Genomic DNA, 17,429 nt, shown 5'->3' with positions numbered 1-17,429 from the left:
AAGACTAGTATATTGCATTGCTACCAAAGGGTTGCTCTATTATCAACATAAATGAATGGAAAATTAGATGAACAATTGTGAACATGACGATTTACTCTCAATGGATTTGAGGAAGTTCAAGTCTTTTTTGGCACTATATACATTATGTATATATTTATACAGGTAATTAATATTCACTTTTCAGCAAAAGTAGCTCCATGAAATATGACAATATGCCATACTTAATGAAGTAAGTCACAGACTTATTTTAGAACGGAGGATCACTTCCACTCCCATCTGAAAGACAAAAATAATGAACAGGGGACAAAATGTTAAAAGCAATAATAACAACAGTTTGACAAAAATGGCAACAAAGCAAAGTGATCAGCAAAAAGGCCAGCTCTCACCTTTGCGGAAGCACTGTTGCAGTGCATGACTTTGGAGTTGATACAACTCAGGTTGTTGCCCCAAGCCAGGGGTGATCGAGGCACCTGCCCCAAACATGGGTTCCAGGGTGGCCAGCTCCTCGAGGAGGGACTGGGCGCAGGGCAGGCCGGGCGATGTGGGGCTGACAGGCAAGGAGACAGGCAACAAAACTGGGGAGGTGGGGGAGGCAGTCAGCTGCAGTGATGGAGATGTTGGTATGCCCATGAACAGAGGCGATGATGCTACCTCTGTCTCCATGGCAACTTCACCTGCCGCCTTCCCATCTGCCATGCTGCTTGTGTTGACTGGCGACATCATAGCCCCTCGCCCGGCCTCATTGTTACAGTGCGCCGATTGGACGCTACAGAAGTGACCGGCACTCACAGCAGAGACCCCATCAAAGTGCAAGGTTGGGCACCAGCACTCAGGACTGGAGGGGGAGGAGGGGGGGCTGGAGTGGGAGTAGGAAGAGAGTGTCGGTGAGAGGGGAGCGGAAGATGTGAGGTCCTGCAGAAGGGTCTCCAAGACACTCTCCTCAAACAGAGAGTCATCATCAGGGAAGATGGGCAGGTCCAGGCCTTTCCAGGACTTCAGTGGGTAGAATTCACCCAACAGTGGGAGTGAATCAAATCCAGCAGAATCAAGAGATGGAGACTGAGAGCGTTCAGAAATGGTGGAAGGAACCAGCTTGGTCAGGAGTGGATCTAGGTAGAAGCCCTCTACTAGTGTGCTGATGTGCTGGGCTAAAAGCGAGATCTCCGTTCTCTCTTTTTCTCTCTCACGTAGTGAGGAGAAGAAGGGTAGACTGGGTTGTTTTCCAGGTGAGGCTTCAGGTGTGAGGAGACCTTCTGGTGGGTAAGGTAGTGGCCCATGGGGGACGTCAACATACAGTGGACCATGGACTTCTGGTAAAGTCATAACCGTGCAGTCACCATCACCTGGACTGTCAGGAGTAGGAGGGAGTTTCTCATAGAGCGACCCACTGCAAGGCTCCACTGGGAAGAGGATCTCTGTGGTTGGAGATGTTATAGTGAGAGGCAAAATAGTTGAGAGTGTTGTCGTTGGAGGAGGTGGGCTGCCTTGTGGGTTTGATGGCGCAGATGGAGAAAGAGATGGAGCCATCGTCGTTGTTACTGTTGCACTTGGAGCAAGGGGAGGTGGTGAGGTAGCCCCGGTAGGATCGAAGCTAAAATGAGGTTCCCCAAAGGGAAAATTGCTTCCACCTAGTTGAGGTGTGTATGGGGGTGTGCACTCAAACTCCTTGGGCTGTTGGGCCTGAGAGCTAGGCACAGGTGGAAGAGGAAGTGGCAAGGCTGGTAGAGGAGGGTCTATCTGGAATGCCGGTGGCAGCAGAATATTCTGAGTGAGGAAGTCCAAGTCAGACACTGTTGCAACCGTGACTGGAATGGGAGATGATGCAGAAGAAGGACTGGCCACAGTTTCACTGGGCTCATGTTGGAAGAAGCTCTCCTCTTCCAAGGAGGAGAGACTGGAACGTGGGCCACTCTCCAGTTGTGCAGGCTCCATTGAGGAGCTGCCACCTTGTTCCTCAGTAGATCCTGCACTGCATGTGGCCGTGCTGAAGTCAAATGACTGACCAGAGAGGCCACTGCTTCCTGGTGTAAACACTTGGTCAGGGCTTGAGAGTGTTTCTGGACTCTGTAAGCTTAGGCTTTCTTGTTGGGAAGTGCTTGAGCCCAGCACCAAGGAGAGCTGGGTTTGTTCAGAGCTCAGCTGCTGCCTGACTGACCAAGCCTCTGTCTCACTGTGGCAAAGAGAAAGAGACACAGAATTAATGATATTCTTACTTATTTCAGTTTTAGGCGTTAGTCTTGACTTTACAGATGTAGGCTGAGCCTTACCTGATGATGTAATTGTTACTGACAATAGGGGTTTCCCCAGTTTCCAGCTGCAAGACCATGTAAAGCCAGACCCATGAGTGATCTGCAGTCTCTACACGAACCACCATCTCAGCCCTGCCCTCTCCTCCCTCTTTCACTGTGTGGTAAAAAGATGGGTAAGTTAAAACATTTTCAACTTCTTGTGAGGTTTTGTGTCATGTCTTAGTGGGTGGTCAGAAGTGCTTTTTTACTACAGATGCCCATTACTCTGTATTGCTCTCTGTAAGTGTCGAATGTTTATAGGCAACTGTGAGCTAGAAGACCTAACCAAGCAAATGAGGCTGAGTTTTGTGTGTTTAGTCATTCAGGAGTGAGACTCACATAGGCTGCAGTGCTGAGCTGAGGCATGTGAAAGATCCTGAGGATGCAGGAAGCTGTACCAAGATTGGGACCGCAGAGTCTCCACATTTAGACCCAAATAAACATTCACACTGCAAGTTGAAAAAAAAAAGGAAAAATGTAAGAAAATTCTTATTTTTTCAAAGCACATTATTATTATTATATAACAGTTTTATAAAATGACGTAAGGCATTTAACCTCACCTGTCTTGCGCTTCCTGAAGTCTCATGTCACGGCTGTGCTGAGAACGGAAACATGGCAGGAAGAAGCTGCTCTCTAGTGCTGGAGCTGAAGGTGGTTCTCTGTCTGGGGCAGTTCCACCTCGGGAAGTGTGAGGCTCCAGAGGAGCACAGAAACATATCCACACTGGGTTGGAAGTCCAATAGGATCCTTGGGAAGACTCATTGGGAGTTTGTGACAGGCAGCGGGCTCGGATTAAAACAAGCTTATTGCCTGCGCTCTGCCTACGCACTGATTTGGAGGTGTTGAATCTGCAGCGGAACAGACGATCTAAGGAGGAAAGGCACGAAAATAATGAGCACATAGATATCTCATACGTATTCTCCTGTATCTGTGTGGCATTTTTTTAAGATCTTACCTGTGTCAGGTGAAGTTGGAGGCACCAAGTTACTCCTCATAATAAAGTGGTCTACAGTGTCTATTATGTCATACACACTGTCCCCTTGAGCGACCAAATCTACCTAAATATTCAAAAAAGAATACACTGTGGGTGAACTTCCTCTTTCATTCATAATGCTTATGAATAGGCTGAAATAACTTGAGATGAAAGGGAGAGGAAGTCTATAAAGATTTAATGAGAATAACTTTTTTGTCTGCTTCACTCACCATTGAGTGTCCGAGGTGCTCAGAGACGCTGTCTGACAGGTACAGTAACTTTCCTTCTCCAGACAATAGCAGAAGAAAACCTGGCATCATTTGTTCCAACTCATTCAGTTCATGAAATGTGAGGAATTCCGCGGTTTCCTCAGCACTGCTAGCTGCAGCTGTATCTGAAAGAAGTAATTTTAAGTCTGAATAAACTATTGCATTTCATTCATAAGAAAAGTGAAAGAAATGAAAATCCACAAATGCGATAGCACGATTTTAGTTTCAGCACCATGGACAGCGTTTGTGTTTCAGCACCATGGAGAGAAATGTCGCTGTTTGAACTACATGTTCTTTTGTGTCTTAAACATAGTTCTCTATTCGTATTTTTATACGCATAAGCAGCTCAGAGAGTGTTAAAAAATTAAAGATGCACCTGTTGCATCAACTCGCGGCAACAAGAGCGTAACATGCAGCAATTCCTCAACAATAATTCAGATCTATGAAGCTTTAAGGATTGCATAAAATACTTTTATTCGATTATTTTTCCAAAACAACTGAAATTATATTTACCTTGACTGAAGAAGACAGACTTTCTCGTGTACATGCAAGCCAGCGACATGATATGAAGATAGGAGAGACGAGACTTGTCCGCATCGGAGATGGGCAACAAGTCCTTCAGGTTCCTAATCTCCGCGTTTATCTGGTCTCTTCGAGCTTTCGACGCTCCTTTTGTGGACCGATACATTGTGGTGACTGACGCTGAGGACTCTTACTGAGCTTCGCTGAAAGTGTAGACTACGGTGCAAGTTGAGAAAAGTGTGAGTCTCCTTCCCAAAAGAGTTTAGGCGGTTCACAGGTGTGTCATCTCAGCACATGTCCAGAGTACGGCTGCTCTTCTCCTTTCGCCTGCCTGTCCCGGGTTTCCCCCCGCGGTTCCGCCACAGCGCCTGGCTCAGGTTGCGGAGATTGAGTCAGTCGGCTGCTGCTGAAGCCGTCTCTCGCCCAGATATTCGGAGTCCGTAAATCTGGTGGAGTAACATTGCAAGCCGGTAACTTATATAGGCTGAGGTTTCACCAGTGTAGGGGGGCTGCCAACGCGCCAACACCGACGTAAAAAAGAGCGCAGGGGAGGGGGATGGAGTAAAAGGGGGGCCGGGGGGGATTTATACGTCTCATATCAGTGTAAGCAATGCTGCATCTCACTCGTCTCACCCCTCCCAACCCGTGCGCTCTGACTCTGCTCCGACGTCAGCATCCCCTCTCTCCGTTGATGACGTTGGTTTGAAATCGGGAGCTCCGGCGACGCAAAAAGCCCGATTTGGACAAAACCGAGCAATGGGCGGGGACAGAGAGTGAAACGTAGACGGAGTCACCGCACTTCGGTGTATAGACGTGTACAGAGAAGGGGGGCTCTGTTTCTGAGTTGCATACGAACTAGATAGAGGACCACTCTCCCCGAATCCTCTTGTGTGGCAGTGCTGATTACCTCCAACCGACCGAGCTCAGATATGATTCAGAAAATGATCTTTGTGTTGTAGGCTATTCCAATGTCTTGCACAGAATGTTCATGGATGCAGAAAGGGTTTGCATGGAAGCACGGATGCAATCCTTGACATTAGTGCTGTAATTTCACGCATCGCTGCGTTATTTGCATCCGTTTCCACATCTGACAAGCTGCGTGATCACGGAATGAATCCTTTAAGGGATATACATTCACAAAATGGCAGATTGTTGTAGCTCTGACAGCATGCGGGACAATGCGCTGCGCTTATGATGACTTTAAATGCAGCAGTGCATGGGGTAACCGAGAACACAGAAATCTCTGCCTAATTATTATTAAATGCTTTCTCTCTGTCCTTATAAGGGGAACATTGGGCGAGCATAGACAAGGACAGCAGCACTTCGTTATGTCTTATGAGTTTGTGTGCGTAAGGCGACATTGTGGGGAAGAGCCAATGGCTCACTCAGAATCTATCAGCGCAATATGTAATAGGGGACACGTAATTGGTAGCTTCATTATGAGCTTGAGATGCTCCTGACGAGGGCAGTCTGAATGAGACAATAAGTTTAAGAATTAAATGGACATCAGGTAGGGTTATCCAACATGCCTAATTCACTGAATGGATTTTGTTCATGAGTGATTCTTATCTCTCAAAATACCCACTGTAATCGGGAAGTGTTATATATTTTGTTTAAACTGCATTACATAATACATTGCAAATTACAAAAGTATAATGTGATAACTTGTTAAAATAATTATTTTATCGCCTCCATTTTATTTTATACATTTTAATTCAACATGGTAAGCACATAAAAAAACCTTATATATGTTAAAAAACGCAAATAAATTTGAAAGCAATGCATAAAATATAGGTTAACGACTCTTAAAAACTCTCAAATGTTGTCTGCACGGTCCAATTTCTCTGTCATCTAATGTCAATTATGATCACAAATCAAATTATCAACCACATATGAAATTTTGCTTTAAACTACTGCACCTCTGGGTGGTGGCTATGTGTGATTTCACCCATGTAGCTCATTGAATTGGTTAAACTGGTGTTAAACTTGAAACCACTCCCTGGTCTCCCCTAATTAACCTAAAACACCTGTCAAACAATTGCTCATATCACAAGCTCTACTGACGCCTCTTTGCGTTTTCTCTGGACAGTTTGTTCCATCCATAATGTCCGACAAGCCGGCCGGGTGTTACAGATAGAAGTCTCGTGCAGAGAGACTCCAGCCCTCGCTGGGTTCTGTCATTCGAGTCTTCGTTTTCTGAAGAGGAAGCGAAGTAGCCTGTTTAGTGAAGGTGAGCTATTTTTAGCAACATGCAGAAACTCCAGTGCTTTTTGGAAAGTTATCATAGTGTTATCGTTGTGGCTTGCTGAGGTCATTCAACGATGCAATAAATCACGCGTTTCATTTTCATTCATGATAATTGACCAGCAGCGATCAAATACACATCTGGAGAGGAATATCTGTTTAATTTTCATTAACATGTTAATTTAGACGGAATTTAAACGTGTTCGTCACTCATTCACCGGTCTGTCTCAGAGGCACGCGCATGTCTCTGAAACCTGTTGCGCGCGTGAATTGATCGGTAAGCGTTTTCTAAAAAATAGCCCATGGCTGGTGTCTGACAAACGCACTCAAAAAGATTGACACATTTAGTCTTTTTAATCACACATTTGTGTTTCGTGGTCAAAAATAGATATTTGAGTAGGAGTAATTGGGTGTCGAATATGAATTGTCAGTGGGTTATATGATATATCCGTGAAATGGGCGGCGCTAGGGAGGGGCTAGCGGGTGCTTCAGCACCCCCAAAAAAAGACCATATAGCACCTCCAAAAAATGAAATAAAATAAAAGCATTTGACTCATAACGCATGCATAGAAAGAGAAGGAATAAATAAAGAGAGAGAATTTTTTTTTATTTATTTTTTTTTTTTTAATTGGTTCGTTCAATAGTAGACATTTCAAGATATATTTTTTTTCATAGATTTATTTTTTTTGTGAGGCAAGTAGGCGGTTCATTGTTGTGACGGGCTCCATTTCAGGGAGACTGGCAGAAAGCGCATCCTGTTTATTTTTCTCTATTTTACTAAAGCTCAACATTTTGGTTATTTAATAAACTAGAACTTTCTCAGTCAGTGTCAGCTGCAAAGATGAAGTTACCGAATGCCGACGCTCGCTGACTCGCCATCTCCACAAGACGTGCCTTTAATAGCAGGCAAGTAGGCGGTTCATTGTTGTGACGCGCTTCATTTCACGGAGACTGGCAGAAAGCATTGTTTATTTTCTCTATTTTACAAAAGTTCAACATTTTGGTGTTATTGTGAGTGTACATAAATAAAAGCAGAAATAGTTTTTTTTTGTTTTGTTTTTTTTACGAATGATGTAGCCTATTAGGTTACTCTTATGACCAAAAATGGAGTTACCTATTCTAAGTTCTTTCCGCAGGAAAAAATTCAAGCGATTGCGCGGGCGCCTCCATGTCATGCAGTAAGCGCAATAATACTCCCACACTTCTCATAAACACTTGATATGCACATCTATAGCGCATATTAATCTAAATTGCCAATGTTGACATTTGAAATCAACAAAACAAACACGCCCCTAGCCCAAAAGGGTCTCGCCCCTATTTTGATAGCTCCGCCCCACACATACGTACGCAACCCAGGCAACGATTAGTTCTGTGAAATAAAAGCAAAACCAGTGTTACACCGGGTGTACACCGGACGCGAGTGGCGCAGCGTGACAAAATACTATAGAACTCATTATAATCAGTGATGCTGTCTACACCAAATGAAATAAAAGCATTTGACTCATAACGCATGCATAACTCGTGCAATGCAGCGTGACGTGATTTGCAGTCGCACTTTCCATAATGTCATAGAATTTTATTTTAAAAATGGATCGGTTCCTTGTGCCAAGTAGGCCTGCATGCCCCCGACTAACGATTTCTCTAGTCAACTAGTCGCACGTTTATATTAAATTGATTAATATGATAACCTACTAAACCATCCTTTAGGCATATAGGCGTGTAGCCTATAGTCTGTGCTCAAGCGCGCGCATAAAGCCTGCCACAAAGCACCGGCAAAATTAATGATTATGAATGTGCCCGGGCCTATTAGGTTACTCTTATGACCAAAAATGGAGTTACCTATTCTAAGTTCTTTCCGCAGGAAAAAATTCAAGCGATTGCGCGGGCGCCTCCATGTCATGCAGTAAGCGCAATAATACTCCCACACTTCTCATAAACACTTGATATGCACATCTATAGCGAATATTAATCTAAATTAACGTCAGAGTGAACCGCCATATAGCAGCCCTACTCCTTTCCACCAGAGATCATGTGAGAGATCTTTGTCCTGTCTCCTACAATATATCTGAGAAGCAGCTGTGGCGATGCCTGAAACAGCAGCTTGGCACATTTGGCCATCAATACACAGAGAGCGAAGGCTCTGGTTTGAGACTGTGAATACCAAGTAAATATATGCCCAGTGCTTTTTGATGTCATATTGCCTTTTTCTCACATTCCGAAATGCTAGTTCAGTGAATTTTAGGTGGACTGTATAAAAAATATTTGGGAACTGACTGATCTAAAGGCTACTTGTTTAATTTCATAAAACGAAAAAATGTAATTAAATTGTGATGAGCCAAATAATCAGGTAATACAATATTACAAAATCGAGTGGGTGGTTTAGGCTAATTTATTTATTATTATTAATAATAATAACAACAACATTTGATCATATTTATTAATTGCCCAGCTCCCCCTGTCAATGATCTAGCACCCCCTCAGCACCTGCGTTCAAAATTCTCTGGCGCCACCCCTGATCCGATCCGTGATAGGCTATCCCTTAAACGAGCCTAAAATGGTTTGTTGGTTTTTGTTGGTCTCAGGATAGACTAGCTGTTCTTCCAGCCCAAATCCCGTCTTAAACTAGGAAACAGACCAGCTTGACCAGGATGGGAGACCAGCATACTGGTTTACACTGGTTTAAGATGTTATTTTCAGCAGACTTTACATTAGAGATGTTTTCAATAAGTTCTGATCACATTTATACAGGATTTGTGCAAATGTGATTGTAGAGGGAAAATCAAACAGGAAGACACAATGAACGCAAAATAATCCCAAGGGTGTTGCTGTACACAGGGCCCTTAATTTGCCTTCAGCATCTCATTATCAGAGTTAATGACCTGTTTGGTCAGCTCTAAACTATTAACTGTTGACTAAGTCTGAATTCAATGCAAGATTCATTGAATTAAAGTTTTACATTTAGTTCCCTTTGATGTGATAGAAAAGGCATCTTGTAGTTGCTAGACTAATTAGGATGCACTCATATTCAGTGGCAGAATCATGCATTAGCTGATGCTGATTATAGATCAGGCTGATCCCTACTGATACTTTGTAATCGCAGTGCACCATCCGTGATTAAACTGTGCAGTGGCCACCCGTTAACAAATTTCACCTCTTAAAATAGTTGGTGTGTTTTTCTGTTTAGCAAGCCCACAGTGTGATTCAGAAACACTGAAGCGTGCAAGGCTTTCTGTGTGGCTTTCTCAAGGTATAGTTTGTATGAATTGCCTCTGCTGTTTGATATCTTCAAAGCAGAGACAGTACAATATGGAACACCATTGTTATTGAGGTGGTTTCCTTAAGCACCCATTTCTGGTAAATTGGCTTTAGTCAATGAGCACCACTGAGTGCAAATTCTGATCAATTAAATGGGTGGTCACCTATTGTTAGGATACAATGCATAAAGTGGATTCAAATGCACATGTAAAAGTTTCATCGAAACTTTCATTTGGAGAGCAAGTGATGTAATGCTGAATTTCTCCAAATCCGTTCCAATGAAGAAACAAACTCATCTACTTATTGGATGGCCTGAGAGTGAGTACATTTCTTTTTGGTGAAATATGTCTTTAACTGCATTTCCTTCGTAATTCAAAATCACCCGCATAAGTTAAAAGGTGAGAAAGGATTCTGAGTGGATGTTCTATAATAGTTGCTGTCAGACCTATGTAACATCTTTCCAAAATGTCTTCAAAAGCTTTTGGTCGTTATATTACAATCAATATTTTCTGTGTATCTAAGGGTAAAAAATAATAGTTTAGTGCCTTCCGGATGCGAGTAAATGGATAATGCCCAGTATGACATCCCTCTGTTAGCAAGATGTCCCTGGGAACAGGAAGATGTAATTTAGCCTGGGCCCAGAGAGCACGACTGAGTTGATTGTGCCCACCTGAAGCCTCCTCTGATTTTACACACAGTGGACAAAAATAACCATGTAGGAAGTGGAGAAGTTTCCTTTTTTTTTTTTTTTTAAGAATGTGAATTTCATTCTTAAGAATGTGAAAGTCTTTTCAACCCAAGATGAGACTTGTGTGAACGCAATTTAGAGATAAAAACATTAAGGTAAAAATAATGCATTTTTAAATTACCCATCATGCCATGCATTAAAATACATATTTATTATGTTTGGACTCATTTGAGGTAATTCTAAAGTCATCTGTACAAGTTTAATTCTGCTTTTCCATCAAAGAGTTTTGTAAGTGCAATCAAACTGCACCGAAAGTAAGAGCTGCAACAAAATACTTCAATGAGAAACTAAATGTCATTGGCCTCTTGTGCTGCTGAAGTATGCTTGTCCTCTATCTCAAGATTCTTTCTCTCTGCATTGCTGTTTATTTTTACACAGAGAGAATCAAGGTCTTCACTCTGCCTCTTGAAAGAAAGGAGCTAACCTGTCACCTAGCAACACCTCCCACTCCTGCTGAAGCCAGAGGAAGAGGAAGGATTGAAGCTGTCTATGAAACCGATAAGAGAAACAGAGGTAAAGAGTAGGGTATGGGGTTGCCTTTAAAGTTAAGAGAGGCCAGCACATCATGCCAATGTGTGGGTATATTTGTGATATCCATAGCATACTGACAGGCCGATGAAGTTGCACCTGTCGTGGCATTTAAATAATCTACATTAAAGTATAATAAATTATCTAATGCATTGTTCAGCTGTGTGCACTGCTAGATTCATATAAACTGTTGTGAGTGAGCAGATGTAACACTCAGACACCCACACACTACCTCCCTCCCTTCCCCATTTCTGTCAGAGATACTTCCCCAGCCTGCAGCATGGTGTTTTTTTTTCTTTTCTTTTCTTGTGCAGTGTATTTTTAGACCCAGGGCTCAGAACAGTGCGAAAATGTGGACTTTTGTTGAAGTATTTCTATCTCTCTTTGGGTTTCTGTGAATGGTGACTACTAATTCATTACTTTTTCCATTGACAGATGTCAGCACTTGCTGTAATTTTGCAGAGGTCTTGCCCTTTAAATCACAGTTCTTTTTTGGTTAAGGAAAATTTCCACCGATCTATTTATAGTCCAAGCAAAAGCATTCTATAATTCCATAAGGTCTTTTTTCCCTCTTGCTGTTTAAGCTTGCTACTCAATTCCAGCGCTACATGCCAGCACATTGTGCTCTCACCCTCCTTTTTCGCTCCCTCTCTCTCTCCCTTCGTAAGTTGTTGCTGATGCAAGGTTGCCATGGTGACGTGACGTAGATGTGTGACCTCAAGCAGCAGATTTTTTTCCCCTTTCAGTCTGTCGCTCGCTCTCTATTCTCCCATCTCATTTCATATTAAGCCAAAGGCACTGCATTACAAAACGCCTCCATGAGCTTCTGATCTAAACCAACCTCACACATGTAAGAAAGATATCCTTTTAACTGCACATCCTGCAATTTGTCTTAAAATAATGCCGCTCTTAGTGGCCATAAGAGATCCATTATCCATCTTTGCCATTCAGGTCTGCCTTTGATAGTAGCCATCAATGATTCCGTGTGCGTCTTTGCCCATCTCTGTGCACTTCGATCTGAACGCAGTGTCAGTGTGTAGTGCAACTATAGTCTTTGTAACAATATTTGGAGTGCCCAGGTTTGTTCTTTGTCCTTTTCATCTGTAGTTGTGTATTTGTTGTTGGGGTCCACATTAAAAATCTAGGATTTATAAGTTCTTCTAAGTGAAAGAAAAGTATTTTCTAAAATGCAAGTGAATGTTTTTAATCCATTAACATCTTGTGGGCTCTGAGTGAGTAATCAGATGTAATTGGATATTTATTTTAATTTGCCAGTTCATTCTATTCACTCAAATTGTAGTGTGCTGATAAAAATGTAATTTGTTATATAAAATATATGTATGAAATTAGAAAACTGCAAATGCAAGGTCAATAAATCAATTGAAAAACAAGTGAATATGAAGTTTCATAAAGCATTGCATAACTATTAGAAGAGAAGAGAGTGGGCAGAGATGGTTAGAAAGGGGAAGAGAATGAGGCACATGGAGGAGAGGGAGAAAGTAAGGTACTTCAGTGCCTTTTTTTTAGCTCTAGGCTAAAGTTACGATTATTGCTTTTATCCATCCTCTTGCCTCCCTCTCTTTGCAAGCAAATGTTTAATTAAATGTCACATCCAAGATGATATCATCGCGCTAATCAGGATCTGGCTAATTCGGTTCTTCGAACGCACCTGTTGTTGATGATTAGTAAGGCTGGATTGAGTTATCTGAGATAGTTGCGCGTTCATGGGTTGGCTTAAAAGGGCCTATGTATCGATACTCGAAACCACGATCAGCAATGCAGCAATTGGCTGGCGGCAAGACAGCAACGTCACAACATTATTATATTATCTTTAAATTCATTTTTAAATGATTTATTATTTTAAATTATTGTCCCTGGATTAGTAGGGTACTCTTGTAATAAAGTAGCGGTGGTAACGGACAGATTTTAAGTATCAATTCTGCTTAAAAAGATGCCATCTAATCCTGTTTGCATGAAATAAGCCTGCTCCCGAGCAGGTTTAAGTTTATGAACCTGTTGCTATGACAGCAACTCCGGGATGAGCTTCGAAGAACCAAACTGTCCAAGATCACGCCAAATCGTCAACAATCAAATCCAGCTAACTGAGTTAGCGACGTACGAAGAACGGGCCCCAGATGCTTGGCTGTGGTTGTTGTTAGCCATTCAATTCATTCTAAGTGTCAGAGAGAGGATGGAGAAGGTCATGAAAAGATGGATTCTGACTGTTTTTGGTGCAAAAAAACTTTATTAACGTCATATATATATATATATATATATATATGACATGTATGTACTGTATGTCAGGTGGGAAATGCAATGTATATGATCATTATTGGGAAAAAATGTGCAAAAATTGCAGTACACTCAAAGGTACACCTTTATCTATCATTAAGGTACTAATATGCACCTTATTGAGGGTAGATACAGGTACAAAGGTGTACCATTGAGGGCACATTCCAAGTGACAAGCTATTTAGGGCAAGATTGTGAAAAGAGTTGTTTTACACCACGTGCATTATATATGCCTTTGTGCTTTATGAACTGAATGAAGTCATCTAGTACAGCAATGGAATGTTAGTGCGATTTGCATTTTTGCAATATGTTGCTAAATCTGCCTGAAGCGTCATTTCGTTTTGCCACAGAAGCTGTTTTTTAACACCCTATGTTAACACTCAGCAGTCAGACTCTCACCCGCAGGCTCATTCATGGTGACAGTCTCTCACACATTACTCATTCACTCATCATGAGGATAGACTCACTTTACAGTCTCTCTCTCCAACTCTGACACAGATTTAGGCCGTATGTGGCCATATGGCCTATGTGCTTAGGCCATATGTGCATGAAATGCAGCAAGTCATAATGGGTTTTACATATTATGAGATTGCAATGATGATTCTGGATGCTTAACGTTCATTCATTCATTCATTCATTCATTCATTCATTCATTCATTTATTTATATATATATTTATTTATATATTTATTTATTTATATATATATATATATACACACATACTGTTTTAAAAAATATGCTCTCTTCCTCAATGAAGGAATTCTCTCTTTATTGCCGTCCCTATGATCGCATGCCCACGCGACCATAGCAACACATTGTCGTATCATAGTAACCACATTTACGCAGGGAGAAAAAATTAAGGGTGGGTTGTAGAGGTATCTTTCACTGATCACCATGAGCATGTAGCTTGAAGATGGTTCCTCGTATTCAATGTATGACAAGGGTGAGATTATGAAAGTCATTTATCACTAAATTTAGATGGAGTTTGAATATTAAACCTATATTTTAAAGCTTTTTAATAGAGGTGAAATCATATAAAGAAATGTAGCACACTAACCAGATATTCGCTATAACATCTTATTTGAAATGACTGTCAATCCTGATTCTAGTTCCCAGTTTGTGAGCCATATAATGTAATTAGCCCTCCTCGTTTGGTTCATCTGAGTAGCCAATCAGTGGCAGATGAGGTAGATGACTCTTGTTATCAGAGTCACTCCAGCTCAGATGAGGCCCTAATCAAGGCTCGTCGGTAATATTCAGTGGTCAATTTAATTCCCTTAAACAAATGGCCCAATTATCAGTGACCACCATGTGTCCCTTTTTCACTCTGCATGTGTGAAAAAGCCCCCGTCTTTTCTTCTATGGAGATCCTCCTTTATTTGGGATGCAGTGGACTGAAGCTAATGAGATGCACTAATCGAGCAACTCTGTATACCACAATCACCCATTTGAGCTAGTTATTCTCCACACGGACCCTGCTAACTGTCCATCAAGGATCGCAAAACATTACAACTGACACCTTTGTTTATAAAGGCTATTTCTGATCTCATATCAGCTTTATTAGACAACCCTGCTGGGAAATCCAGTTTAAGCTGTGTTGATGTTCTTTGAAACATGATAGCTGGTTTTTAGTTGGTGGACAATCAGTAAACCAGTTACAAACTGCTTATGCCATCTTAAAGGGATAATTTAGTCATTTTGCACATTCTTATGTCATTTCAAATCTGTATGATACCAAAGATTATATTATAAAATGTTAGTGTTTTTTAGTGTACAACAATGAAAATCAGTGGGGTCCAGTGTTGTTTTTTTCCTCATTAAATTAAATTTTTCGACAAAAATATAAAAATATATTCTTTACATCATTAAAAATAAAGGTTCCAAAGGGTTCTTTTTTTCATCTATGCCACAGAAGAACCATTTTTGGTTCCATAAAGAACCTTTCAGTAAACAATTTAAAATTGAATTATTAAAATTAATTAAAATAACCATTTTAAATAACCTATTTCCACTATAAATAACCTATTTGTGCAAAGCAAGGTTCCATGGATGTTAAAGGTTCTTCATTGAACCATAGATGCCAATTAAGAACCTTTTTTTTTATTATTATTTATTTTATTTTTTTTTATAAAGTGTAGAGTGAGGGAATGACAGAATTTTCATTTTTGGGCGAACTGTCCCTTTAAAATGTTAAAGTTGGTTTTTGAGACATGGTGGATGGTCAACCATATAAACCAGCTCCAACTAGTTTAAACTTGATTGCTATCTGGGAGACTGACATGTTTATTTGGTGTTTATATTTAGATCTACATGTATAATTACATTTTGCTTTGCCCACTGCCTCCCCACACATGCTTAGCAAATATAGATATCATGAATACTTCTGTTGTTTGTAGTTAATGCAGCGGATGTCACGGACGGTGAGTGCTTGTTTTGTAATGGCCTAATGTGTTTGAAAAAGGAGGCAGAGGGCAATAGTGTTTCCTCTTTTCGTTCAAAAATAACCATGGATATCCAGGTAAATATAGTGGTTCTGTCTCAATGACTGACAGCAGCAGTGTTTGTGGGGAATTTCCTGAGGGGTCCTGTGTCTCAATTATTGTGCGCACTCAAGCATGAAGGAAAAACTCTCTTGTTCCTGGCTATAAAAAAAGCATTAATTCCTGGCTGTGCAAAGAAATAATCAGATCAGCAGTTTTTTTTTTTGTTTTTTTTTTGGAGTTGCCCACACTTTTTGCCGCACAGTTTCACTGTGGTGAGGACAAAATGAGAGACTGCAGACACCGCATTGAGAATCACCTTACCAGCAAGAAAGTGATTAATTAAAACAGACTGAACCGAATGCAGAAAGCTTGAAAGGTTGAATGACGACCACATTTGGCCACAGCGAATGGGGAACGTTCTCAAAATATTTTTTTTACATATCGTTAATAGACACAAAAACATTCATACATTGTTAATGGAACGTTTTTCTGAAACGGTTTAGTTGGACGTTAGTCTAATGCTTTTTTTAAACGTTACTACTAGTTTCAAATGGTTCAGAGAACATTCAAAAGTAACATTTCTATAATGTTTGTAAAATGATACAATTCTAACGTTTAAAAAATGGACATTTGAACGTTCTGAGAATGCTTTCATCCTTTAATCAGAACGTTAGCAAAAATGTTCTTTGAACATATTTTTGTTAGCGGTGTCCATAGCCATCAGTCAGTTCAAAAGAGAGCAAAGTTCATATGATTCAAGATAGATGATCAAAAAGGGCATTTGAGCAAGAGGACAGTTCAATCCCGGGACATCCTGTCCATTCCCACTCCACCCACTCACCTGTTCCTGACCCATAAATGAGGTCACATTTGGCATAAACTGTGGATTCTCCCTCCACTCCACAGGACACCGTGACGCATAAGTCTGTATAGAAAACATTTTCACACACTCATGGGTTGATGCACACACACACACCTTTTCTCAAGGACACCTCCACATGCGGAGGCATGTTGGCACAGCTCATCAGCCCTCCTCTCTCTTTGTGCCTGCTGCGTGGGTACAGCACATCTCGCTTCTGCATTTGGCTCACAGTTGGGTTTACCGTTTATCTGCCATCCAGCAGGAAACGGCATGAGAATGCCACATTCTCACCCACATACATCCCCGTCACCCACTTCCTAAAGAACACGTCTTTATCATGATCTCTGCTATGAGGTAATGTTCGAAACAACCTGCTGGTGCCATCTGTGTCTGTCTCCATTTACCAAATGAATGTGCCCGTTGTATTACTCACCTACTGTAGATTCTCAGGGGTGTGTGTGTGTGTGTGTGTGTGTGTGGGGGCACTGACGGAGTACAACAGCTTCAGAGAAGCATGAAGTAAATCACGGGGTCAAGTCTTTCTCCCTGCCCACGGGGAGGGGACAGAGAGAGAGAGAGAGCCACACACTCCAGCCCTATTCAATAAAAACAATTTTCTCAGTGTCGACTTGTTTATGATGAACTGTTGGTCCACTCTATTTTTTTTTTTTCATCCGAAAACTGGTCGCACGATGACTGGTGTAAAAGAACATGTCCAGATTTAATCTGGGTTTCTGAGGAAGGGCAAGGTCCAAAAAGTGCCAGAAAAACACAATCCTTCTGAACTTCTTGTTTTGACATGCGAAAATTTCTTGCATTTAAAAAAAATATATTTAGATTCTTATATTTTCATTTTGGTGGCATAATACAAGAAACATAGCATGTGGTTTGAAACCAGTTTTTAACTTTTTTAGTAAATTATTATTATAATTTGCCCATTCACTTTAAATATATATATATATATATA

At 41.1% G+C, this 17,429-nt stretch overlaps 1 protein-coding gene and 1 long non-coding RNA gene across 5 annotated transcripts in view; one reads left to right on the top strand and one right to left on the bottom strand.

Annotated features, from left to right (window-relative positions):
- Window positions 1-33: 33 nt before the first annotated feature.
- On the bottom strand, window positions 34-4,303 carry LOC107661408 (neuronal PAS domain-containing protein 4-like). The gene is made up of 8 exons (XM_016450973.1): window positions 4,044-4,303; window positions 3,492-3,655; window positions 3,244-3,346; window positions 2,849-3,155; window positions 2,628-2,737; window positions 2,268-2,403; window positions 387-2,170; window positions 34-276 (listed from the first exon to the last, which is right to left on the bottom strand). The coding sequence occupies exons 1-8, from the start codon at window positions 4,216-4,218 to the stop codon at window positions 248-250; spliced, it is 2,808 nt and encodes a 935-aa protein (XP_016306459.1). The 5' UTR covers window positions 4,219-4,303; the 3' UTR covers window positions 34-247.
- Window positions 4,304-6,087: 1,784 nt separating this feature from the next.
- LOC107661406 (uncharacterized) overlaps window positions 6,088-17,429 on the top strand; it is a 15,221-nt gene continuing 3,879 nt past the window's right edge. For all 4 annotated transcript variants that reach the window (XR_001631104.1, XR_001631105.1, XR_001631106.1 and 1 more), the window contains exons 1-2: window positions 6,088-6,282; window positions 10,678-10,812. This is a non-coding gene — a long non-coding RNA (uncharacterized LOC107661406). The remainder of the gene's footprint in view (window positions 6,283-10,677; window positions 10,813-17,429) is intronic.

The sequence above is a fragment of the Sinocyclocheilus anshuiensis genome, unplaced genomic scaffold, assembly GCF_001515605.1.
Source record: "Sinocyclocheilus anshuiensis isolate Anshui unplaced genomic scaffold, SAMN03320099.WGS_v1.1 scaffold635, whole genome shotgun sequence".
Taxonomy (NCBI): Eukaryota; Metazoa; Chordata; class Actinopteri; order Cypriniformes; family Cyprinidae; genus Sinocyclocheilus; species Sinocyclocheilus anshuiensis.
Note: the sequence above shows the minus strand (reverse complement) of the source record. Positions and strands in the feature narration are given on the sequence as shown.

Bases quoted from the DNA above. Each gene is read 5' to 3' on its own strand.
- LOC107661408 (XM_016450973.1), bottom strand. From the start codon at position 4,218: ATGTATCGGTCCACAAAAGGAGCGTCGAAAGCTCGAAGAGACCAGATA. The intron at 2,171-2,267 runs GTAAGGCTCAGC...TCTTTGCCACAG, and splicing joins AGTAACAATTACATCATCAG to TGAGACAGAGGCTTGGTCAG. The intron at 277-386 runs GTGAGAGCTGGC...TTTGTCTTTCAG, and splicing joins GCAACAGTGCTTCCGCAAAG to ATGGGAGTGGAAGTGATCCT.